The following is a 25,015-nucleotide window of genomic DNA, read 5'->3' as shown; positions in this document are numbered from 1 at the left end:
CACAGGCCTCCCTCTCGTCTCTCTCCACTTGAGCATCCATAGCTGGGCTGGCTAGACAGCAGTAAGATACCTTGGTCACCAGATCCAGCGTGTTCCTCTCTCCCGCCATCAGATGAGGAAACCCTGGATGTAAATATTGCTTCTCTTGAGACAGACTCTCAACAGCTGTGCCAGTGGTGTAGGGGCATCATGCAGGGTTTCCAACCTTGCGACCCGGGTTCGAGTCCCGGCTGGCGCATGACTCCTCCTTCCTTTTGCTCTTCTAGGATGTACAGGCAGCATCACCAGATGAAGTTTTGATCCCGGATTCTGTTTTCATTGAGAGAAAAAGAGCCACGTTCTTGGTGGCTGCCATGGACCTCATGTTGCATTTTCAGCAGGAATGACAAATGTAGAAATAATATCCTGAGATCCCCATTCTTGCCAATGGGGGTGCGATTCGAGTTCAGGCATAGGGAGCATAGGGCAGTCACAGTTCAGCCCTTTTGCCACCCAGCCATCATACAAAGGGAAGGTTGGAGTGCATCACATCAGACACGTCACTAAAAGCCCAAATCATGAAACTGTGACTCATCCACTTTCGCCATGTCCTGAAGGACAATTCACCAGACAAAGTTGTTACGTTTGGAAGAGTTACTGGCAAAAGGAAACCAGGCTATCGGAGAGCACTGTGGCTGGACACCATCAAAGCTGAGTTGTCAACCTAATTTTCAAAGCACCTGAAGGCCAGGCAAGGAATAATTGTTGGAGACTGATTGAGGAGAGCTTCAACCTAAAAACAAGGAGAAATATTCTGACAGTGGGAACAATCAACCAATGGAACAGTTTGCCTTCAGAATTGTGGGTGCTCCATCACTGGAGGCTTTCAAGAAGAGGCTGGACTGACATCTGTTAGAAATGGTGTAGGGTCTTCTGCTTGAGCAGGGGGTTGGACGATGACCTCTACAAGGTCCCTTCCAACTCTATTATTCCATTCTAACTTTGAACTGACACTAGCCACAGCATAGAAAAATTCAAAGAAGTACAAGATAGGAATATGTGGAGAGACGTGGCCCATAGAATTGCTAAGAGTCTGATTTGACTGAATGGGTAACATCATCACCACAAAGGGTAGGATACCTGCAGCTTTTCAACAGCCAGACCCCATGACTCTTTGTGTGGCTAAGAAATACCTGTTCTGACCCCCCTTGTCCCACACCAACACACACTCTAAGCCAAAGATAAGTTATGGCATTTAATTAACAGACAGACAGGTCCTTGGCAGCAAACCGGCACAGACAAGCTTGGGCAGCAATCCAGCAGGGATAAGGCTTGGCAGCAATGCAGCCTGCCAAGCTCACCATAATGTTCTCCGACATTAATTGACTTCTGCAAGAGGGGCGTGTGCACAAGCAGCCTTTTTATAGTCTGGAGAGGAGCCTAATGACCACCAGCTGAGTGCAATTACCTCCTGTACTTGCACAACTGTTCCTGACGCCTATTAGCTCTTCGATTCCGGGCATCCAGGAACAACTCACTGCTGGCTTCTGGATCACTCTCTCTTGTCTCCTCCCCATTGGTCCAAGGTTCAGGCGCCTCCTGGTGGCCAACCAGTCTCTCTGCGCCCTGCTCAGAGTTGGAATCCTGTCCAGGGTCCTCCAGAGCTTACTCATAGGGCCCCTTGCTGTCGGAGTCTGGTGGCAGCTCCAACGGCTCCTGCTGGGCCACAATACCATTCCACCTCAACCTACTTAAAGTGCTGACACCCACCTGTCCCCCCCCCCAGTGGATCATAGGCAGCTTTTTACCTTCTGAGTCTCTTGCAATTTCTGCAGTTGTCTATGGTGATTCTCAATCATCCAGGTCATGGTTATCCCAAAGCTGCTTTTTTCAGGAGGCAACTGGACTTCCTTGTTTTTCTCTGAAGACTTTTCGCTTTTCCTCCAAGAAGCTTCTTCAACTCTGACTGGATGGCAGGGAATGATCTCACCCAGTGGCTTAATGTAGATGAAGCCACTGTGGAGTATGTGGAGATTCTCAGTCATTCAGGTCTGCAAGGAGTATAAACCCTTAAACCCATTTATCAACTGTCTGCAAGGAATAACAATCCTTCCATTCCCCACCATCCAATCAGAGCTGAAGAAGCTTTTTTTTTATTATAATTTTATTTTTTATTACATAGACAACATAATCACATAACAATAGAAAAAAAAGGCAAAGGGAAAAGGAAACCCCCCCACACACAAAAAAAACCAAAAAGAAAACCATCATCCCATACAATATGTCATTTGATTACAGGTGCATCCCTACTACGTTTCCCCCCATACACACATCCCGTATCTCTCTGTTGTATATTTAATAGACACCACAATAACCTAGGGTTTAAAAAAAAATGGAAAAAAGACAAAAATCCCATATCTTATAAAATTGCTCATCCTCTTGCTCTCTGATTTCAAATGTCAATTTACTCATTTCAGCACAGTCCATTATTTTTCGGATAACTTCTTCCTGTTTTGGTATTGTTTCGTTTTTCCAGTTTTTTGCAAATAGAAATCTGGCTGCTGTTAACACATTTGCAATCAGATATTTTAAGTCTTTGTTGTAGGTTTCTGGTATGATCCCCAATAAAAAGACCTCTGGTTTAAAGTCTATTTGTTTGTGTGTCAGCTTCTTGGAGGAAAAGCGAAATGTCTTCAGAGGAAAACAAGGAAGTCCAGTTGCCTCCTGAAAAAAGCAGCTTTGGGAATCCCTGCAGTCATCATCTGCCTTTCCTGAAGGTCCAAGGGAGGCTGGTTGCATGGAGACCTTGTCAATCCCACCAGAGGACCGGAGGGTGGAGAGGGATAGGGAGGCAAGAGAAAGGGAAGCCAGGGGAATTTCCTGGCCGATTCAGCCTATCTTGCCATGAAAATGAGCCTCCCTGAAAATTCCACCTGCAGGATGTTGGATGGTTTGGAAGCAAAAGCTTTCCCTGGCCGGGAATCGAACCCGAACCCGGGTGAAAGCGCTGAATCCTGACCACTAGACCACCAGGGAAGGACAAGGTGGCTTTTGTCTCTCCAGCTTCTTCTTGGGTGGAGCATCAGCTCCAGCCTCGGGTTCTGCAAGTGGGAAGGTTGGCAAGAAAGCAGGAGTGTCCCTTCCTTTGAGACTTTCACTTTCTCCCTGCTTGGAAAACCCCCAAATGTTGGTGGCCTGCAGAGAGACCCCCTCCCCCACCCACCCAGGTTTTCAGGCAGAGGCGCCAGGAGGGGTGGAGACGCTTCCTCAAAACCTTCTCACAGCACCCATCAATGTCAAGGTTGTTAGGCTTGCTACCTTCCAGCTGACTTGCTGCACATGGCATCTCCCTGGTGCCCTAGAGGACGAGAGTGCCAGGCCTGGAAGCCACCTTTTGCACTGGGCCTTCCGGCCTGCCACACTTAATGCTGTGGGAAAATGGAAGGGGGGAAATTATATGGCGTATGGGAGAGATATATAGTCAAAATAACATTTCTTTCTCAGAGAGTCAAGGACATCTTGCCCTGCACCTCAAGTAGCGGGACTAGGAGGCATCTCCAGTTAGGATGGTGACTGTTTGGAACACGTGGGTGCTCGGCAGGGACTTGAACTTTCATTTGGGTGGGGAAAGTCTGGAATATTTCAGATTTGGGATTTCCCAGATGTGCCAATATGACATCTCTGATAAAATGGAACGTTGAGGAACTTCAGGCCTTGAAGTCTTATTTTGTTGGGGTGTTACTTGGAACCCTGACAGAGAAGCTTATACACTTTCTCCAACATCCCAGAGGAAAGTGGCCAACTTGATGCCCAGAGCCTCCATCAAGTTGGAAGAGCCCTCACCACCACCACATCAAGCATGGGACGAGGAAAGCCCCACCCTCACCCAAAAATGTATCAGCTTGGAAGCTCTCTCGGAATGAGGAAATTCTGGGGCCTCCTTTTCCAGATTGGATTAGAAGCCGGCTATTTCCTGTACTTGCTTGGAGCTTCGAATGGCTGCAATGCAGAGAAAAGATCTCTTTCTGCTTTGGTTTAAAATCCAGGGAACTTTTGCGCATTCACGAAGTCTGATAACCACTGCACCATAGATATGGATCGCTTCCAACCACCCTACCCATATATTCTGCCCTCCCTCCCAGCCTGGTTCCTGCAGCAACAGATGGGCTAAAGGCACATTATTCCTTAGTGTTTTGTGCTCATCCAGATCTCGGAGGCAGGGAAAAGAATGAAGGAGTAGAATTTAAGACAGAATCTCAAATAACTGGGCCATGGATATAGGGGTCATCAGACATGGTTCCCAATCTTGCAACCTGGGTTCGAGTTCCGGCTTATGTGTACCTTCTTTCACCTTTGACCTTTCTGGGATCTGCCAGACAATGTTTTCATCCCAGTGGGAGAAAAAGGGCCATGAGTTCAAATGGAAAATGGTGTCAAACTCAAGGCCGGGGGCCCAGATCCAGGCAACGGGATACTTAAATCTGGCCCACGATGCCGCCCTGGAAACAGCGGATGAAAAGTCTGAGATGCTAAATATTATTCGAGAATATAGATGTTAAAACACCTGTAACCAAACGACATGCTGTATGTGATGATGGTTTTCTTTTCTTTTTTTGTTTTTTTTCTTTCTTTTTTGTTTTTGTTTTTCCATTGTTGTGTGTATGTGTTGTCTATGTAACAAAAAAAAAATAGGGAAAAAAAGAAACATTAAAAGAAAAAGAAAAAAGAAACAGCGGACTGGCATACGGTGCCTCTGCCAAAGAAAACAGAGCTCAAGCTCCATTTTGGCTGGTAGAGGATTGCAGGAGGCAGTCGCAGCCAAAAACAGAGCTCGGGAGCCCATTTTCATTGGCAGGGAGCTTGGACCGCCATAGACGTCCCTCACACGTGTGGCTTTGAGCTGTACATGCCCACCCTTGCCATGTCCACCCCACCCCTGGTCAAACACAACCCTGCTGTGGCCCTCAATGAAATTGAGTTTGACACCCCTGGAATGGAAGCTATGAAAGTCAAAGAGAACCCTGGCATCAGATATGAGGACGGTGTCATTGAGGGTACCAAGGTCGGATCTGAGACTTGGGGCTCTTTATCTCCTGCTGTAAATTTAGGTCTTTGAGCAAATTAGTTTCCTCTCAACTTCTCCACTTAAGTCTTCTGTTAGATGGCTGTTTCAAGCTAGCATGAGAATCCAAAACCCTCAAGTAGACCCCTCCAAACATCTCATGCTTGTAATTTGCAATCAACCCAAAGTTCATTAAATATATGACTCAAAAATAATCAAGTTAACACTATTTAGTTAGTTTAATCTCAGGTTTTAGGTAAATGTAAAAATCAAAATCTATTTTAGCCTTTGTCTGGGTCCTGACCACTCCAGAGAAAACCAGAATTTGGGACTTTTGCTGGAGAAGCATTTGCATGTCCTTTTGTAGGACTTTTACATCATAGTTCCTTTCCAGAGTTCTTCGTCTGAAGGTTCTTCCATACATTTTAAAGGTTTGTGGTGAGGATTCTGTGATAAGTTCCCAGTTCAAATTTAGTTACTTTCATCCCCATGAAATAGAAACTCCTGTGTAAAAATTGCAGCACTTTCCAATATGGAGATATCTACCACCATTCCTGGAACGATTGTCCTATTTCCCCGGGTTCCAAAAATCCCTGGACCGGGAGGCGCTCGCAACAGTCACTCACGCCCTCGTGACCTCAAGACTGGACTACTGCAATGCGCTCTACATGGGGCAGCCCTTGAAGAGTATTCAGAGACTTCAACTCGTCCAGAACGCAGCCGGGCGAGTGATTGTGGGTGCAACTCGGTACACCCACGTTACACCTATCCTCCGCGAGCTGCACTGGTTACCGATCAGTCTCCGGATACGCTTCAAGGTGCTAGTCGTAACTTATAAAGCCCTTCACGGTATTGGATCTGGGTACTTGAGAGACCGCCTGCTGCCAATTACCTCCCACAGACCCATTAGATCTCACAGGGTTGGCCTCCTCCGGGTTCCATCTACTAGCCAATGCCATCTGGCTACTACCCGGAGTAGGGCCTTCTCTGTGGCAGCGCTGGCCCTCTGGAATGAGCTCCCCGCAGGGATTCGGACCCTCACCTCTCTCCAGGCCTTCCGAAAAGCCGTCAAAGCCTGGCTTTGCCGGCAGGCGTGGGGGTGATGAGTTCCCTCCCCTCTCGACTTGTATGGCTGTGCGACTCTTGCTTATTTTAATTATTTGTATTTCGTTTTTATATTCCCCTTTTCCCTCTTTTGAATTGTTCGCCGCCCTGAGTCCTCCCAGAGAAGGGCGGCATATAAATAATAAAATTCAATTCAATTCAATTCAATTCTGGTCTGAAGGGAGAAATGCCGATCAACTTTTCTCTACCTTAGACACAGCATGGATATATTGTTCAGATGGAGTTCAACCAAACAATTGGGTAATTATTAATATTGCATTAATTAACTAATAGGCAGGACGCATTGCTGACAGGGCAGTTAATTTCTATTATCTCCATTGTTACTTTATCTTTGCAAATTCCTACTTAGCAAAACCGCAATTATGATTTAGGATTCATCTTGTTCTGATCTGGATTAGAAAGGTAATTTATGTGGGCATATCGAAGTAGGTTTGGTATTTGATTTGATTTATTCCCGGAAGACTCAGGGCAGCTAACAATAAGGGGAGGGGGTACAAAAATAAAAATAGAAAGCAATTTAAAATACAACAGTCGAACCTCGGATGGGGCTGGATAATTCAATAGCCCCAGGCCTGCCGGAACAGCCAGGTCTTAATTGCTTTGTGGAAGGCCGGAAGGGTAGTAAGGGTCCGGATCTCAATGGGGAGATCGATCCCAGAGGGTCGGAGCAGCCACAGAGAAGGCCCTCCCGCGGGGAGTCGCCAGCCGACATTGGCCAGAAGATGGAATTTGGAGGAGGCCCAGTCTGTGGGATCTAATAGGTCTTTGGGAGGTGACTGCAGGTACCCAGATCTGATACCATGCAGGGCTTTAAAAGTAACGACTAGCACCTTGAAGCGTGTCCGGAGACCAATGGGCAGCCAGTGCAGCTCGCGGAGGATAGGTGTAACGTGGGGGTACCGAGGTGCACCCACAATTGCTCGCGCGGCTGCATTCTGGACAAACTGAAGTCTTCGAACATTCTTCAAGGGCAGCCCCATGTAGAGCGCGTTACAGTAGTCCAGTCTTGAGGTGACGAGGGCGTGAGTAACTATCCGAAGGGCCTCCCGGTCCAGATAGGGTCACAATTGGTGCACCAGGCGAACCTGGGCAAAGGTCCCCTGGTCACAGTCGACAGATGATGTTCTAGAGTCAGCTGTGGATCCGGGAGGACTCCAAAATTGTGCACCCTCTCTGAGGGGCGTATAATTTCACCCCCCAGGCTGAGAGGAATAGCTGGACCATCTTTGGGAGGGAGCATCAATAGCCACTCGGTCTTGTCGGGATTGAGCGCAAGCTTGTTCGTTCCCATCCAGACCCTGACAGCCTCCAGGCACTGGCACATCACTTCTACCGCTTCACTGAGTTGGCACGGGGCAGACAGATACAATTATGTATCGTCCACATATTGATGGTATTTGACCTGGGTACTTGAGAGACTGCCTACTGCCAATTACCTCCAATAGACCGATTAGATTCCACAGATTAGGCCTCCTCCGAATTCCACCCACTGGCCAATGCCAATTGGCGAACACCCGGAGGAGGGCCTTTTCTGTGGCTGCTCTGGCCCTTTGGAACGAGCTCCCCGTGGAGATTCAGACCCTCACCACCCTCCAGGCCTTCCGCAAAGCCCTTAAAACCTGGCTGTTCCGACAGGCCTGGGGCTAATGAGTTTTTGTCCCCCCTCGAATGGTATGGTTGTTGAGTGTTTTAAATTGTGGTATTGTTTTGTTCGTGTTCTTTTTTCTTATTTGTACCCCACCCCTACCCCCGACTTGGTTGTGAGCCACCCTGAGTCCCTCCGGGGAATAGGGCGGCATAGAAATATAATAAACTCAACTCAACTTAATCCCGTGCCGGCGTATCTCACCCAGCGGCTTCATGTAGATGTTAAATAGGAGGGGGGACAGGACCGAACCCTGCGGCACCCCGTAATTGAGGGGCCTAGGGGTCGATCTCTGCCCTCCGACCAACATCAACTGCAACCTGTCCGAGAGTGAGGAGAACCACAAAAGGATGGTGCCTCCCACTCCCACCTCCCGCAACCATCGCAGAAGGATACCATGGTCGATGGTATCGAAGGCCACTGAGAGGTCAAGAAGCACAAGGATAGAGAAGTGACCCCTATCCCTGGCTCGCCAGAGATCATCGATCAGCGCAACCAAAGGAGTTTCCGTGCTGTAACCAGGCCTGAAACCGGACTGAAAGGAATCCAGATAATCGGTTTCATCCAAGGACCGTCGGAGTTGAAAGGCCACCACTTTCTCAACAACCTTCCCAACAAAGGGGAGGTTGGAGACTGGACGATAGTTACTCAAAATGGCTGGATCCAGAGAAGGTTTCTTCAGGAGGGGTCTCACCACCGCATCCTTTAGGAGGTGCGGGAAGGAACCCTCCCGGAGAGAGGAGTTAACTATCGTCTGGATCCAGCCACGTGTCACCTCCCTGCTGGTCGAGACCAGCCAGGAGGGACACGAGTCCAATATACAGGTGGAGGCGCTCACCGCTCACATGGCCTTGTCCACTTCCTCAGGAACGACAAGTTGAAACTGGTACCGTGCAATTGGAGTCCAAATCTGTCCGAATCCGAGCGACTTTATTTATTTATTTGAAATATCATTCAAATGGACCCTTGCACGAGATTTTAGACAACTATTTGTATTGAAGCACTTCCTGCACTCCCTGCATTGATAGGACTGCTTCTCTCTCTGTAACCTTTTATGTTAAATGAGAGGTACAACTTCTCAAGCTCTTTCCACTGATATGACTTCTCCCCTCTGGGAATCCTTTAATGGAACACAATTTCTCCTAATCACTTTCCACATATTTTTCTGTGCTCCCTGCATTGACATGGATTCTCCCCTGAGTGGCGACTCATTTTATGCCTACTAAGAACATTTTTGAATCTAAAGCTCTTCCCACACTCCATGCATGGATATGGCTTCTCTCCTGTGTGGATCCTCTTGTGGGAATTAATAGTACTACAAGTAAAGTTCTTTCCACACTCCATGCATTCATATGGCTACTTTCCTGTGTGGATCCTCTTGTGGGAATTAAGAATATTCCTACGAGTAAAGCTCTTTCCACACTCCTTGCATTCATATAGCTTCTCTCCTGAGTGGCGACTCATTTTATGGCTACTAAGAACACTTTTGAATCTAAAGCTCTTCCCACACTCCATGCACGGATATGGCTTCTCTCCTGTGTGGATCCTCTTGTGGCGATTAAGAGTATTCCTACGAGTAAAGCTCTTTCCACACTCCATGCATTGATATGGCTTCTCTCCTGTGTGGATTATCTTGTGGGAAATAAGATGACTCCTACGAATAAAGGTTTTTTCACACGCCATGCATTGATATGGCCTCTCTCCTGTGTGGATTATCTTGTGGGAATTAAGATGACTCCTATTAGTAAAGGTCTTTCCACACTCCATGCATTGATATGGCTTTCCTCCTGTGTGGATTATCTTGTGGGAGTTAAGATGACTCCTATTAGTAAAGCTCTTTCCACACTCCTTGCATTCATATAGCTTCTCTCCTGAGTGGCGACTCATTTTATGGCTACTAAGAACACTTTTGAATCTAAAGCTCTTCCCACACTCCATGCACGGATATGGCTTCTCTCCTGTGTGGATCCTCTTGTGGCGATTAAGAGTATTCCTACGAGTAAAGCTCTTTCCACACTCCATGCATTGATATGGCTTCTCTCCTGTGTGGATTATCTTGTGGGAAATAAGATGACTCCTACGAATAAAGGTTTTTTCACACGCCATGCATTGATATGGCCTCTCTCCTGTGTGGATTATCTTGTGGGAATTAAGATGACTCCTACTAGTAAAGCTCTTTCCACACTCCATGCACTGATATAGGTTCTCTCCTATGTGGATCTTCTTGTGGCGATTAAGAGTAGTCCTACGAGTAAAGGTCTTTTCACACGCCATGCATTTATAAGGTCTTTTTACTTCGTGATCCCTTTCATGTCTTCTAAGAGAGTGATTATCACAGAAGGTCTTTCCACACTCCTTGCAGGTATTTGGTTTCTCTTCTGAATGTGTTTTGTTACAGAAAATCAAATCGTCCAATGTATTAAAGTTCTTTCCACACTCCATGCTTTGATCTATTCTTTCTCCCATATCAAGGATTGTATGGTTGGGAAGCCGACTAACCCAAGGAAAGCCTTTTTTAATTCCATTTTGTAATTGCTTTGTTTCATCACTCTTTGGTTGCGTCTGATCTGCAAATTTCCCTTTTCTGTCTTTCGACTGGATTGCTTGGCTTTCCTCCTTGCAATTCTTACTCTCTTGCCCATTATATCCTTGAAAAAGCAAAATGAAAATTGTCGGAAAACTATGGAAATGATTAAAGAGCAAACTTTTTCTGATAAAATTTATCTGATCAATATATTTTTCTCTGCTTTGTTGACTGATATGAAGATCTGAACTAGTGTTTTACCAAATATGCATTTCCAAGTGGGCTCCTATCAGGTCCATACATCAGGAACGGATCATGTCACAATGAACCTAAGATAAAACCCTGATCTAATCTTTGACCACCAGTGTATTGATGACATTGTGACTTGAACTCCTGAAATGCTTTGGATACTATATCATCAGGCAGGGGCAGCAACTTACCCACCAGCTCCGCAATTTCAGTGAAAGTCTCATTTCCACTTGTCTGCAGAGCAGTGTCTTTGAAAACCAACAGGACCTTCTGGATGGCAATAGCCCCCCACTTCCAATTTGGGATGATGCCAAACTCAGGGCCCAAGTGGGCCCATTTCAGGGCACATCCAAATCTTGCTTATGCATGCCAATCCGTTGCTTCATCCACCATCAGATCATGTCAAAGAACAATATTATTATACGCTAAATTGGTGTTCAATAGCATCTGGTCTTGAATAGCAGCCATTCAGCATCAATACAAGGAAGGCGGAAATTTCCTTAAGGGAGGCCATCCTATCCCTGCATGCAGCTCACCCCACAATTTCCTGCTCTATTCTTCTGCGGCATGGAAATATATCATCATCATCATCACCATCATCTTAGCCGCTGTCTATCCATTGCAGGATGAAGGCCTCTTCCGCATGTTTCCAACCAATACCGTCATGAGCTCTTTTATTTTTTGGCCAATTGTCACTTTTGTGAAAATAAATAAATATCAATATTTTGCATTTTATGAGCAGAAGGAACTTGGAAAGATACCCATTTCATTTCTGTGAAAATGGATACCTGTGCAGTGTTCCAATTTTTCTTTCGATAAATTTCTTTGTTGCACAAAGGCAGTTTTGTCTACTGGTTAAGGCCCCACACTAGAGACCAGACGCCTTGAGGACTAGCTTCTCCTTAAGCATGAATGCCACTTGGGTGACTTTGGGCCACTCTCTCTCAGCTCGCCCAAGCCACAAGGCTGTTATTACAGGGAAAAAATAGGAGATAGAAGGAGTATTAGGCATGTCCGCTGCTTCATTTACAGCCAGTCCTCAAGATACAACCATAGTGGGATCCACCCATTACTGTTGCAGGTTGCACATTCCTGTTCTCCCTGATTAAACATAAAACCAATGTTCTAGTTGTTAAGTGGAGCACCTGGAGAGCCTCCTGGGTGGGGGAGGATGTTGGTGGTCTACTCCAGGCCCGGGGTCACTTGCCCTTGTCCTCCTAAGGCCTCCCCCACCCCCAAGCCACTCCATGCTCCACTCCTCATGCCTTGGGTCCCAACAAGGCTTCTCCTACTCCCACCGGGTCCTCCCAGAGTTTGGGCCTGGTTCACACCCCACCAGGCCAAACTCTGAGGCCTTCCAGAGCACTGGAATGACTTCCTTCTTTGTGCAGCCACACGACACGGTTCCAAATATGGCAGCCATTTTGTCCCAGCAACAAAATGGTGACAATGCTCTGGTGACCACCAACCAGCCCAGGGACAAACTGCTTTGTTCTGCGGATTTAAGAAGCTCTGCACAATGGTTTCTTCAGCATTCAGAAGCGTCTGCAGCACCGTGGTGACCTCTCTAAGGCAGGAGAATGAAGCAGTTTGTGCGGCAGTGGGCAATTTGTCTGCGACTATTTGTGGGTGGGAACAAAATGGCAGCTGTATTTGGATTACTACTGCTGCATGGCCTGGAGACAAACTGTTTCGTCTTGCTGCCTACACAGTGCTGAAGCTTTCTGCTGCATCCAGAGGCTTCTGCAACACTAGGCCGACTTCTCTAAGGCAGCAAAATGAAGCAATTTCTCTGGTGGCTGCCATTTTGTCCCACCCACAAATAAGTGGGACAAAGCGGCTGCATCTGGATTGCCACCATGCAGCCCTAGGACAGATGCCCTGCCCTCTTTCTACAACATGAGGTCCGGAGAGCTTCAGAAAACAAACGTGGGGTGGAATGGGCCTGTGAGGAGCAGGCCCAAGCACTGAAGGATTCTGGCAAGTTTGGATAGGGAGAGAGGTGGCCACTCACTGGTAGGTGGGACAAAATGGCAGCCACCAGGGAAATTGCTTCATTTTGCTGGCTTAGAGAATTTGGCAAAGTGTTGCAGAAGCTTCTGAATGCAGCCGAAAGCTTCAACATGGTGCGGAACTTGTTAGGACAGCAAAAAAAAAAAAAGGCAGTTTGTTTCTGGGCCATCCGGTAGCCGCCCAAATACAGCCGCCACTTTGTTTTAACCTTGAAACACGGTCAACCCCTGGTATGCCCAAATATGGGAGGGATCATACTGCTTCCCTTTTCTGTCTTATCGGCTCCCTCTGGGAGCCATCCAGGCAGAAAGCCATTTTTTTATGTTGCCTTGTTACATTTGTATTGCATTTGTGCTAATAAATAAATAAAGGGAGACTAGTATAGATCTATTTCAAGCTATTTAGCTCTCATCAGCTAGCCATACCCTTACTGGGATTCGAACCTGGGCATACTATGGCTAGCTGATGAGAGCTAAATACCGTATATACTCGAGTATAGGCCGGCCCGAATATAAGCCGAGGCACCTAATTTTACCACAAAAAACTGGAAAAGTTATTGACTCGAGTATAAGCCTAGGGTGGGAAATGCAGCAGCTACCGGTAAATTTCAAAAATAAAAATAGATACCAATAATGTTTTTGAATATTTATTTCAAAGAAAAACAGTAAACTAGCTCTGTAAGTGGAAAAGAGGGTCAATAAAAACAATATGGTATCAACAATAACTTTAAAAGTACAAAAACCTTAGCTCATTCAGCAACCAAGCTAAAACACAAGAGTTAAAATTCTTTTAAAACTGGATTCCTCCTCCTCATCTGTATGTCCAAACAGAGCTTCAGCATTAGCTAGTGTGAGGTTATCAGCATAGACATTGTCATCATCACTGAGTTCGCAGTCGTCACCATCACAGCTGTCGTTCTCATACAAAGCGCTGTCTTCACTGCCATCCACAGCATTACTAATGCCACATTTCTTGAAGGCGCGTTGCACCATGTCCTCCGGAATCTCTTCCCATGCATCACGAACCCACTTTGCTATCAATTCTATGTCGGGCTTCATCAGATTTCCACCTTTTGTCAGTCGGGCTTGACCAGATGACACCCATTCATGCCACATCTTTCTCACACGGTCTTTAAAAGGTTTATTTAAACACACATCTAGCGGTTGCAATACAGATGTAAGCCCACCTGGAATAACGGCCAAAGTAACTTGAGAAGATTTTGCCATTTTTTTTATGTCATCAGATGTGTGGGCTCTGAACATATCCCAAACTAGCAATGATGGTTTTTTCTTTAAGGCTGCTCCTGGTCGTTCTTTCCAAATTTCTTCCAGCCATTCTTTTGTTCCGTCTTCATCCATCCAGCCTTTAATATGTGCGCGCACTATAATTCGTGGTGGGAATTTGACCTTTTTAGGCAAGGTCTTTCTTTTAAAAATAATGACAGGCCGCAGCTTAGTTCCATTAGCCAAACATGACAGAACAACTGTGAAATGTTTTTTTTCATTTCCTGTGGTTCTGAGAAAAATAGTTTTGTCTCCCAAACTTGCCACAGTTCTGTTGCTTGGAAGATCAAAGGTCATAGGTGTTTCATCCATATCTCCCAGGTCATAGTTATGGATCCTTCTTTGTTTTATGATGAATGAATGGAATGACATCACTTTTTCATCAAGGTCTTTTGGCAACTTCTATGAAATCTTTTTTCTTTGCCGCAAACATAGGGCAAACCTATTCATGAAGCGGGTACACCATCCTGCTGACGCAACAAATTTTTCAATGCCTGGTGCTTTTAATTTGTCATCTTGTGCCATTTGAAGGGCACGTAAGCGAATTCCCATGCGTGTTACGCAGTAACCATTTTGACGACACTCCATAACCCATTTATGCAATTCAGTCTCTAGAGCCCCATATGAAGTTGTTAAACCACGTTGAGCTTTTTTTGACTTTGGAATCTTTTCCAAGTCAGCTTTCTTTTTCCGCCATTCCCTCACTTGTTTTTCATTAACACAAAATTCCCTACTTGCCATACGGTTATTGCTTTCTTCTGCTCTTGACACAACCTTAAGTTTGAAACCAGCTTCGAATGACCTGCGTTTTTGTTTTGGTCCAGGATTACCGGTAGAAGTATTGGGATCCATTTCTAACAGGATAAAAAAAAAAAAAGACTTGTTCGGGTACCGTATCTTTTGAGGCCTAATGCAGGCTGATATTACAGAAAGTGATGACATGACTGTTTGCCTAGAGCAGCCTGTGTTAGGGCTCATGACCTCATGATGCTGATGTCCCGCTGTGATGATGTCCCATGCAGCCGCGGGAGCGATGTCCCGCCTCCTATGACACACGGCACAGTGATTCCTATCATTGGATCACTGTACCAGAGGAGGTGGGACATCACTATGTGGCTGCTTGCCATAACAAGGAGGAGGTGGGACATCGTTGCAGAGCGGCAGGAGGGGGAGGAAGGGGAAATCGTAAGACAGCCCTGCATTACATTAGAACGTGAGGAGGGGGGATGGTGCGGTGCACGCTGCGCGGCAAACTGACACAGAGGGAGGGGAAACTCACAGGGGCGCCGGGCCATTCACGAGCGTCACCCAGCGGCATGGCCCCGCCCCTTTTTCTCCTCCATTTCGGGCAAATTTTTCACTGACTCGAGTATAAGCCGAGGCGGCTTTTTTCAGCCCAAAAAGTGGGCTGAAAAACTCGGCTTATACTTGAGTATATACGGTAGCTTGAAATAGATCTATACTAGTCTCCCTTTATTTATATATATATACACATGTGTGTGTACATATTTACATACATACACACACACACACACACATACATAAACAGCTGGTTGCATCTACTCCCTTATTTCACTTAATCTATTTTTTTTAAATAACATCTAATTCCCCTCTCTGACCCCATGACTTTTCTCTGTTTCTGAGCAGAGATGGGGATTCTTACCCAGAGAAGCCAGATTCCTCGAATTCTCCAGCATGACTTCCCCATAAAGAGCTTTTTGGTCAGCATCCAGTTGAGACCACTCCTCCTCGGAGAAATACACGGCCACGTCGTCCAAAGACACAAAATCCTGAACAAGGAAACAAGTTTCCCTATTAAGAGATAATCCGAAACATAATTTGGCAGTTTTCTTCCTCCAATTCAAGGCGAGAGATGCAACGGGTACAATGGACATCTTGTGCAGAATTCAAAATCTCCCAGCTTTTGGCTAACGGCACAACTGAAGTTTGCTGCAGGACCTGGGATACCTTTCAGTGAAGGGAACTAAAAAAAGTCTTCTGGGTTAAAAATGGTGGTTAGGTCCTAAACCTACTACTTATCAGTGGCTCCAATTCTTTGTAGGTTGGGCAGAGCAAAATACTGGTGAAACCCACCCTGAAGTTTTTGCCAATGGCTTACTTTATCCAGTGAGGGAGCAACTCTGCCCCCATTTCACACCTTCATGGAAGTGTTGGGTGAAGTTGCAATGGTAGATGACAATGGCCCTGGGGGACAGAAGGAAGATTTCCGGTTGAGAAAACTTCTGGTCAGGGAAATCTAAGCCTGAAGCAGGAGGGTGGAGAAAGCTTATCAGAAGGAACAGATAGGTTAAACCGAGTGTGAAATTTTAATGACCTGATCCAAATGTGTGCTGCTTAGAAACAGCAATACTATACACCAGCGGCCCCCCAACATTTTGGGCGCCAAAGACTGGTTCCGTGGAGAGGTTTTTCCGCAGACCAGAGGGGGGTTGGGGTGTTTCATTGTTGGCTTCATCCTGTGAATGGAGCTTCGCTTCTTTGAGTGGCCCAATTTCTGGCATGCCGCACACCGGTGTTGTTCCACGGAATGGGAGCTGGGGACCCCCTGCTGTACCCTGAACTCCAGCACAAAATGAAACCCATCCAGGTTTCATGAATCTTTTCTGGTGTTTCTCCTCCTCACCTGAAGCCCAGGTTCAGCTACTCTTTCAGCTCCACCACAAAGACGAGGGGATTCCAAAAAGACCAAGGACTGCTTTCTACTCTCTGTGTGGGGGAGAAAAACGGTGGAAGCAGATTATTTAAAGAGAGGGATTCTAATCAAGAGGAGCAAGGAAGAAGCTGAATGTTGAAATCTCACACCACACAGAAAGAGCTTCCGTTACCTGATGTGCTGTCCTGACTTTGATTTTTCCGGAAGCTCTCCCTGAACAGCAGCTCTTGAGAAGTTTTGGATAAATATTTCTTTTCCTTGGCATACTCAGTCACTGCTTCCAAGGATTTCTGGACACAATGTGACACGAGGAAGAAGGGAAGAGCAAAGAGATTAAAAATGAATTATCATACTGCACCCTCAACCTAGCAGACCCCAATGTCTATCGCTGAAGCAGGAAACTGAGAATGTAAGAATTGCCCCAAATATACCCTCTGGGAGAAGAAGAAGGGAACAACTGGCTTAGGAGCTCATAATCCCCCAAAACCGCCAGAGAGACAATTTGGGGAATTCCGTTTTAGAGCTGCTAAGACTACATTCTCACACCTGCATCTCCTCTTGCATCTTTTCCTCCTCCTGAGTCAGCAAGAAACCCTCAGCCAGGGCCACCGCCTGGGAGCTGCTCTCCGCTCCACACTCCCGCACCCATTGCTCCATATCTGGGGGAAGGACAGCCAGGAACTGCTCCAGGAGCACCAGGTCCAGCATCTGAGCCTTGCTGTGTTTTTCCGGCTGCAGCCACTGACGACAAAGGCGGTGAAGCTGAGAGCAAACATCTCGGGGACTCTTCCCCTCCTGGAACTCCACTTTTCTGAAGTCACAGCATTGGACCTCTGGACTCCTGGCTGCAGCTTCTTGGCTCTTCTGCCCAAGACTTGCCCCATTCTTCCCACAGTTCCGAGGCTGAGTAACTGGAGGGCCTTTCCCAACATCTGCATGTGTTTGCCACTGTCCCTCCATCTTCTCTCTGGTCTTCAAAGCTGCCAAGGCCATTCGATCCTCTTCCCTCACAAGGTCCTTCAGTCTCTGGAGGAATCAGGAAAGACTTCTATCTTACATATGTGAAATGGAAAACAAGTGAAACTTCCAGAAATACAGCTTGACCAACTGAGCAGCCACAAAAATCCAAAAAAGGAATTCTTAGCAACCTACCAATATCTGGGAAGAGGGAGGGACATCTTAGTAGGTAGGGTGATTTATCTTTGTCTGGAGAAAAGTATGTAGTAAGCTTCTAGATCAACTTCTGGCAAGGACTAAAAGTATTGGATAACTACATTTAAAATATGTAACTATATCTTAATGATGCATGCAAATAATTTTGAGGACTGTTTTCAATGTTAAAAACAACCTCTGTACAATCCAGATCATAAACGTCTCAGGTCTCCAAGTAGCAATTGAAGAGTGGCTAACTAAATTGATTTAATGGATAAATGAATCAGTATTTGAACTTCCAGCCAGCAGAATCCCGTTAACCTCCTGGTCCAAGCCCTTAGCTGAACTCCAGAAACCACAATTAACAAACCACCATCCAAAGCATATCGAACTAACCTCCAAGTGAATCAGCCAAAGCATATTTAAAGCCATGTAGGCTTTAAACATGCTTTGACTGAGGCACGTCATAGAAAAAGGCACATCATTTCCCACTTTCAGCCTAATCCAGTCTTTCTTCAAACTTGGCCAACATAAGATGTATGGACTTAAAACTCCTGGCATTTACATTGGCCAAGTTTGAAAAAAACAGTGGCTTACAGAGCACAGGTAGTCCTCAGCTTACAACAGTTCATTTAGCGACCATTCAAAGTTACAATGGCACTAAAAAGTGACTTATCATTTTTCACACTTGTGACTGTTGCAGCATCCCCACGATCACTTGATCAAAATGCAGATGCTTGGCAATTGATTCATATTTATGACCGTTTCGGTGCCCCGAGGTCATGGGATCACCTTGAGCAATCTTTCCACAAGCAAAGTCAATGGGGAAGCCAGATTCATTTAACAATCATATTATTTACACATGTTGATTCACTTAACAACTGTGACAAGAATGGCACAAAATTCACTTAGCAAATGCTTCACTAAGCAACGGAAATTTTGGGCTCAACGGTGATTGCAAGTTGAGGACGACCTGCATATAGTGTGAATGATGCATCCCAGCCTGCATTTCCCCGTCAGTTCATGTAACCCTTTCTGGCAAAGCCAACTGGTGACAGTGGAGGAAAGCGGGGAAACAGGAAAGTGAGTTCGAATCCTTGTCCACCTTGAAGCCAGGTGAGACTTCGGCAGTCGCTTCTCTCAGCTTAGAAAAGAGGAGGCCCTTTTGAAAACGGGGCCAATAAATTTGCAGGAAATTGTCCAGGAGTTGGAGGCACCAACCTGCTTTGCAAAGCCGACCCCCTCCTCCGCCCCGCGCCTAAGAAGTTTTTCCCCCAAGGAAATGGAAAGTAAATGGGCCATCTTGATTTTCCTCCTGGAGGCAACGCATCGAGTCCGTAGCTCTTGATTTCTTCCCTGCCTGTCCCGTGCATGCATTGCACAGGGGAGGCAGGGGAACATGGGTCAAGGGGCTCCCCACTTTCCAGGACTCCGAACTTGATGAAGTTTTGCGTGTCTCCGCGCACAGTCCAGCCCGTGGAAGAAACCCCCCCCCCCACCGCACTTACTGAACTCCGGAGTCAGGTCTTGGTCTCCCTCCGTGCAAGGCTTCCTTGCAGCCTCTTGGACTCCGGGAAAGGCTCAGCCTAAGGGAAGCAGAGCGAGGGGGAGCAGAATCGGACACTGGAGAAATGGCTGATAACGCTTTCAAAACTTTTCTGGGGGAAAATGCACCGGGCAACACGTGTGTCTCTTTGAGCTCGCAAAAGAGGCAAGCGCATGCTCAGTTCCCTCCTGAAAGCGGCGGCGGCGGCGGGGTGAGTGGGTGGGTGAGTTTCGGGTGTGTGCTCCCCGGCTTTTCCAACGGTTGCTGAGGGAGCCCCCTGGTGGACTGTGTGCGCAATGCCAAGAGGACCCTGCAAGGGCTGATGAGAGATCACGTTCTATTGGGCTCTGGGAATGATGGGCATTAGAGTAGAAGCCATTGAGAGAAATATCCAGCTGGTTCAGTTCCAAGCAGGGTGAAAGACACTGGAAACATGGAGGCTGATTGGAAAGATGGTTTATTGATGAACGGGTCCACATGGGTTTGAGGTCCTGGCCAGTTGACCACATGGAGTGGAGAGTGGGGGTTATGTATACCCTCTCTTGGGCCTTGATCTTCCTGTTCCTGTGCAAGAAATGTATTTTGTTGGCTGCTGTCAGACTCCCATGGGACTATGCAGGGGACTATAGCTAACTTTGTAGGCTGTCTTGAGTCCCAGGCTTGGTTGCTGATATAATCAAGGGTCTTGTGTTCTGAAAGGTTGTATTGGGGCAATTTTTATTGTGTTGTAGGAAGTTTTCACCCAGCCCTCTCCCAGAAAAATGAAATATCCTAGGAAATATTGAAAGAATATTATATTTCCCTGGATGTGAAAAGGAAGAAACATGTTACAAAGTAACTCTCCCTGCAGCTTCCTGCCCCTTCCCTTTTTGTCAGTGGACCATTAAGAAGGCCAAGCCAGTCCCTTTACATAATAAAGAGTTCTCCCCTTCAGCGCCAGGCAGATGGGATTAAGGCATGATAATATTGGCACTTTACCCAATTCAGCACAGGGCGTCTGAGAACTCAACCAAACCTGGATTCAAAACGCAGCCTAGAAGAGAGTTGCCCCTGCATGGCCCCATGGGAGTCTGACAACCAATCAGAACACAAGCTCAAGATCAAAGGCCAGAGAGGGCATAAAACAAGGGACTCAGCTTCTCTCCCTTCCTTCTCTTCTCCACCAACATTGAAGCATGCGATCACCTTTTCTGTTCAGGGCTCAAGCCATGTGGTCCTGTCCACCATTAAACCATCTTTCCAAGCAGCCTCCATGTCTCCAGTGTCTTTTTCCCCACTTGGAGCCGAGCCCAGAAGGACATTTCTTCCAACAGTGTCTTAATGGCTTTGCCCTGGTTTGGATCTTGAGTGAGGGCTAATCCCATCACCCTGAGGCTGAAGTCTGGTAGAAAGGCTGGGCCTGTCCTTCTCCATGGGCACCAAATACCTGCTAAAGCTCCAAGTTTCTGTCTCCCTTACGATTTCTCTTTCTCTTTTTGGGGAAATATAATATTATTCTGGTTTTAATATTTCCTAAAATATTCCATTATTCTAGGAGAAGGGTGGGTGCTAGCTTTCTACAAAGGAAAGTGTCCAAAAAGGTCAAAGTCATTCAGGTTGTGCTTGTCCCAGAGATACTTTTCCAAAAGACAATTCTTGGTTTTCTTTGAAAACGTTTCGCTTCTCGTCCAAGAAGAACTGAAGAAGCTTATGGGATGATTTTCACAGATTTTCAAAGCGAAAGATTTTCAAAGGAAAAAAAAACCAAGAAAATCCAGTTGCCTTGTTGGAAGAAATGTCCTTCTGGGTTCGGCTCCATGTGGGGGAAAAGACACTGGAGACAAGGAGGCTGTTTGGAAAGATGGTTTAATGGTGGACAGGATCACATGGCTGAACTCCTGAACAGAAAAAAGTGATCACATGCTTCAATGTTGGGTGAAGAAGAAGAGAAGAGGAAGGGGCTTGCTGGGATTTTTATAATCTGTTCAGCCCCCCCTCTGTTTTTCCTGTTCCTATGTAAGAAATGTATCCTGATTTGTTTTCAGGCTCCCATGGGGCCATGCAGGGGCAACTCTCTAGGCTGTATTTTGAGTCCCAAGTTTGATTTTCCAGATGCCATGTGGTGAGTTTCTCTGGAAGGAGAATCCTTCCTTTATTATGTAAAGTACACTAGCTCAGGCTTTAATGGGTCATTGACAAAGAGGGGAGGGGCAGGAAGCTGCAGAGAGCTACTTTGTCTTTAAAAACCTGTTTCTCCCTTTTCACATCCAGGGAAATATAATATTCCGCCTTTTCAATATTTCCTAGGATATTTCATTTTTCTAGGAGAGGGCTGGGTGCTAATACAGCCTTTTGGAAAAGCACTTTTGGGAGTAGGAGGAAAGGATGCCTCCAACATTGCCTGTCCAGAAAGGAGATCAGCTCCCCAGCAGGCAGCAATTGCTAAATTTTCCACTTTTTAATGTGGAAATTCTTGGTTCTCTGTAATGATGTATGCATGTGAGATTGGACACTAAGAATGGCTGATGGAAGAAGAACTGATGCCTCTGAGCCCTGATGCTGGCATAAATACTTTGGCCATGTTATGTGGGCAAATTCTTTGGAGGAGGCAATGATGGTAGGAATGGCTAAGGGACAAAGAAGAAGAGGCAAGCAGAGAACATGCTGGCTTGATTGTGGCTCAGTCGCCACGATGTAGAAAAGATGTGGAGACTCTGGAAAGAGTGCAGAGAAGAGCAACAAAGATGATTAGGGGACTGGAGACTAAAACACATGAAGAACAGTTGCAGGAACTGGGCATGTCTAGTTTAATGCAAAGAAGGACCAGGGGAGACATGATAGCAGTGTTCCAATATCTCAGGGGTTGCCACAAAAAAGAAGGAGTCAAACTATTCTCCAAGGCACCTGAGGGTAGAACAAGAAGCAATGGGTGGAAACTAATCAAGGAGAGAAGCAAGTTAGGAGAAATTTCCTGACAGTTAGAACAATTAATCAGTGGAACAGAAGTTACCTCCAGAAGTTGTGAATGCCCCAACACTGGAAGTCTTTAAGAAGAAGTTGGATAGCCCTTTGTCTGAAACGGTATAGGGTTTCCTGCCTAGGCAGGGGGTTGGACTAGAAGACCTCCAAGGTCCTTTCCAACTCTGCTACTTTATATTTGCTATTGTATATTTGTAATTGGTGCCCTTTCACCAGTTTGATCCAGAGCCATCAATGAGCAATATTTGAATAAAAAACTTTAAAACCAGCATGAACTGTCAGAAGACGCCAGAAGCCAGGATAGAGTTCAAAGGTATCACAAGTTCATTTCATGTCACCTGTACGCAGGAATCTGAATTACAAGTGATCAACATGAATTGCCGCCAGACAAAAGTCAATGGACTTCAAGGGGGTCTGGACAAGACAAGGAAATAGAACAGAAATTAATCAAATTTGCAGAGGATTTTGCAGTTACTGTTGTTGTGCCAGATGTGATTTATTCTATACTTGTGCATTTTTGTTTTTTCCTTCCTAAATGTAAACCTTACTTTTCTCATCGCTGGATTGCATTTTCTTGAATAGAAACCTATTTTTAAGCCTCTCAAGATCCTTCTGAATCTTGAGCCTATCTTCTAACCTAAAATGTTGGCTTTTTCTGCAAATTTGATGAGTTCTCCTGATATCCCCCCATTCAAAATTTGTTTAGGAAGATGACTGGGCCTGAGACAGAAGCTTGAGGTATCTCACTGCATGCTTCCCTCCACGAGATGTACTGTTTGTTGCATTGAGGACTGCACACATTGAGTGCAGTTGGTCAGCTGGTTACAAATCCATTTGGTGGTGGTGTTATCTATCCCACATTTATCTATCTCACAAAAAAATAGGCTGTGGTCAACTTGGTCTTAGAAACTAAAAAGTCTTCTATACCCCAGCATTTTGCTGGTGTGCTAATTTAGTCATTTTATCAAAGAGTTGACTGGTTCAATCCCGTATATCAATAGAAACCATTAGGTTACAGGAAAAGATAAAAAGTGAAAGGAACCTGATTGAAGAGGTCATTTGAGTAATTAGATAACCAATTGTATGAAGATATGTCCACCTTCAAGGAATGTACTAGAATGTACAGAGCTCATGTCCTGGGATACTTGCAAGATGCAAACCTCTTTTGATGGGAAGAGGGAAGGGAGACTGCAGCCTTTCACCCCCTTCATCGCTCCACTTCATGGCTGAGGATTGCAGTCCCTAGAGATGCAGAAGGAGAACTGGAGGAGACCGTAATAGGATCTCTGGATCTTGATGGTCTGGATCTGAGAAAGGAGGCAGGAAGAGGAAATGGAGTCTTTTTCTGCTCCTCTCCAAATTTCAAGCGTGAGAAAAGTTTCTCAGTTGTCAGCAAACTCAGGCCAGGCGCTGACGGATTCATTAAGCATTCATTAAGAATATAGGGGGGTGATGGATTACATTGGCAGAATAAAGTGATAAAAGAAATGAGAATATGGAACAATACTTTCCCAGAAGAAAGAGCACAAACAATGCAAAAATAGGGACTCAGCTCAGCTTTTCACCCTTCCAATATGCAGAGTGGGACTAATCCTTTCACCTCCAAATCCTGCAACCAAAAGGAAAAGGCGTCGACGAGGGTGGGATTCGAACCCACGCGTGCAGAGCACAATGGATTAGCAGTCCATCACCTTCACCACTCGGCCACCTCGTCAAGGGGATGGGGCACCCACAGCCGTCCCTGGGTGGGCTCGAACCACTATCCTTCTGGTTAACAGCCAGACAGGGTAACCTATTGAGCCACAGAGACAGTCAGAGGCCTCACCTCGTCTCTCTGTCAGGTGTAGCAGCTGCTGCAGGACAGATGGGGCTCCCTCTCCATCCCCTCTGGTTAACCCTAACTCTAACATCTCTTGGCCTCCGGTGCCAAAGCCCCTCTACGTTTAATGGTTCTGCTTTTCAGCCAGCCTGCTTATCTTACTTGGTTGGCAAAGGATGTCAGCAACTGCTCAGGCATTATTGTTACCTTTGTAAGTTGTGTGTCAGATCTGAGTATCATCTGCAGCTCCTCCTCCTCCTCCCCCTCCCCCCTTTTGCCTTCCTAGAAGTAACCTGCAGGTGACATAATCTTTTCCACAAGCAGCAATTTCAGGACCCTGGAGAGCTCCAACTGAGGACCGCTTCGGATTGCTTTACGCCATTCCAGCACTTCTCCATCCCAAAGAAGCAACTCAGGACACGTGGGGAGATCCCTCCCCCTTTCACCTTAGACACTGATTATGAAGAGATCTGCCTTTGGTCCTGAACTCTGGAAGGTAAAAAAAAAATACAAATGACAGCTAAATATTTAGTGAGAAAAAACAATCAAGTAAGTGAGAATTGAAGCCTCCAGATGAAAAGTTGGTGCAGCATTCAACCTCTGAATTTGTTCTGAATCATACCATCAAGGAGGCCGTCCCTGAGTGGGCTCGAACCACCATCCTTCTGGTTAACAGCCAGACACGCTAACCCATTGTGCCACAGAGACCTGGCATAGGTCCTCTCGGCTCCCTCCACTTGAGCATCCATAGCTGGGCTGGCTAGACAGCAATAAGATAGCTTGGTCCCCAGATCAAGTGTCTTCCTCTCTCCCGCCATCAGATGGGAAAAGAGAAACTCTGGATGTTTTTGGGTGAACTCAAAACAACCCCTCCTCTTCTGGTCAACAGCCGGACCCCTTGACCCCTTGGGCTCCAGAGTTCCCCTCAGCTGCCTTGAAGAGCTGATGCCAATCTCTCTACCCCAAGTGGACCATAGGCAGCTTTG

General features: G+C 46.2%; 1 protein-coding gene and 2 non-coding genes across 3 annotated transcripts; 1 reads left to right on the top strand and 2 right to left on the bottom strand.

Annotated features, from left to right (window-relative positions):
- Positions 1 to 167: 167 nt before the first annotated feature.
- On the top strand, positions 168 to 238 carry TRNAG-UCC (transfer RNA glycine (anticodon UCC)). The gene has a single exon. It is a non-coding gene; the product is annotated as a tRNA-Gly (tRNA).
- Positions 239 to 8,957: 8,719 nt separating this feature from the next.
- LOC148047386 (uncharacterized) lies at positions 8,958 to 17,547 on the bottom strand. The gene is given in 5 exon segments (XM_087708048.1): positions 8,958 to 10,459; positions 15,544 to 15,670; positions 16,525 to 16,607; positions 16,727 to 16,844; positions 17,101 to 17,547. Coding segments are annotated over 5 exon segments (2,277 nt in total).
- Positions 17,548 to 23,842: 6,295 nt separating this feature from the next.
- Positions 23,843 to 23,924, bottom strand: TRNAS-GCU (transfer RNA serine (anticodon GCU)). The gene has a single exon. It is a non-coding gene; the product is annotated as a tRNA-Ser (tRNA).
- Between the last annotated feature and the right edge of the window lie 1,091 nt (positions 23,925 to 25,015).

Source organism: Thamnophis sirtalis, unplaced genomic scaffold, assembly GCF_051295495.1.
Source record: "Thamnophis sirtalis isolate CommonGarterSnake01/CBP01778 unplaced genomic scaffold, rThaSir2_p1.2 scaffold_3, whole genome shotgun sequence".
Lineage (NCBI taxonomy): Eukaryota > Metazoa > Chordata > Lepidosauria > Squamata > Natricidae > Thamnophis > Thamnophis sirtalis.
This window is presented reverse-complemented; position numbering and strand designations above follow the sequence as displayed.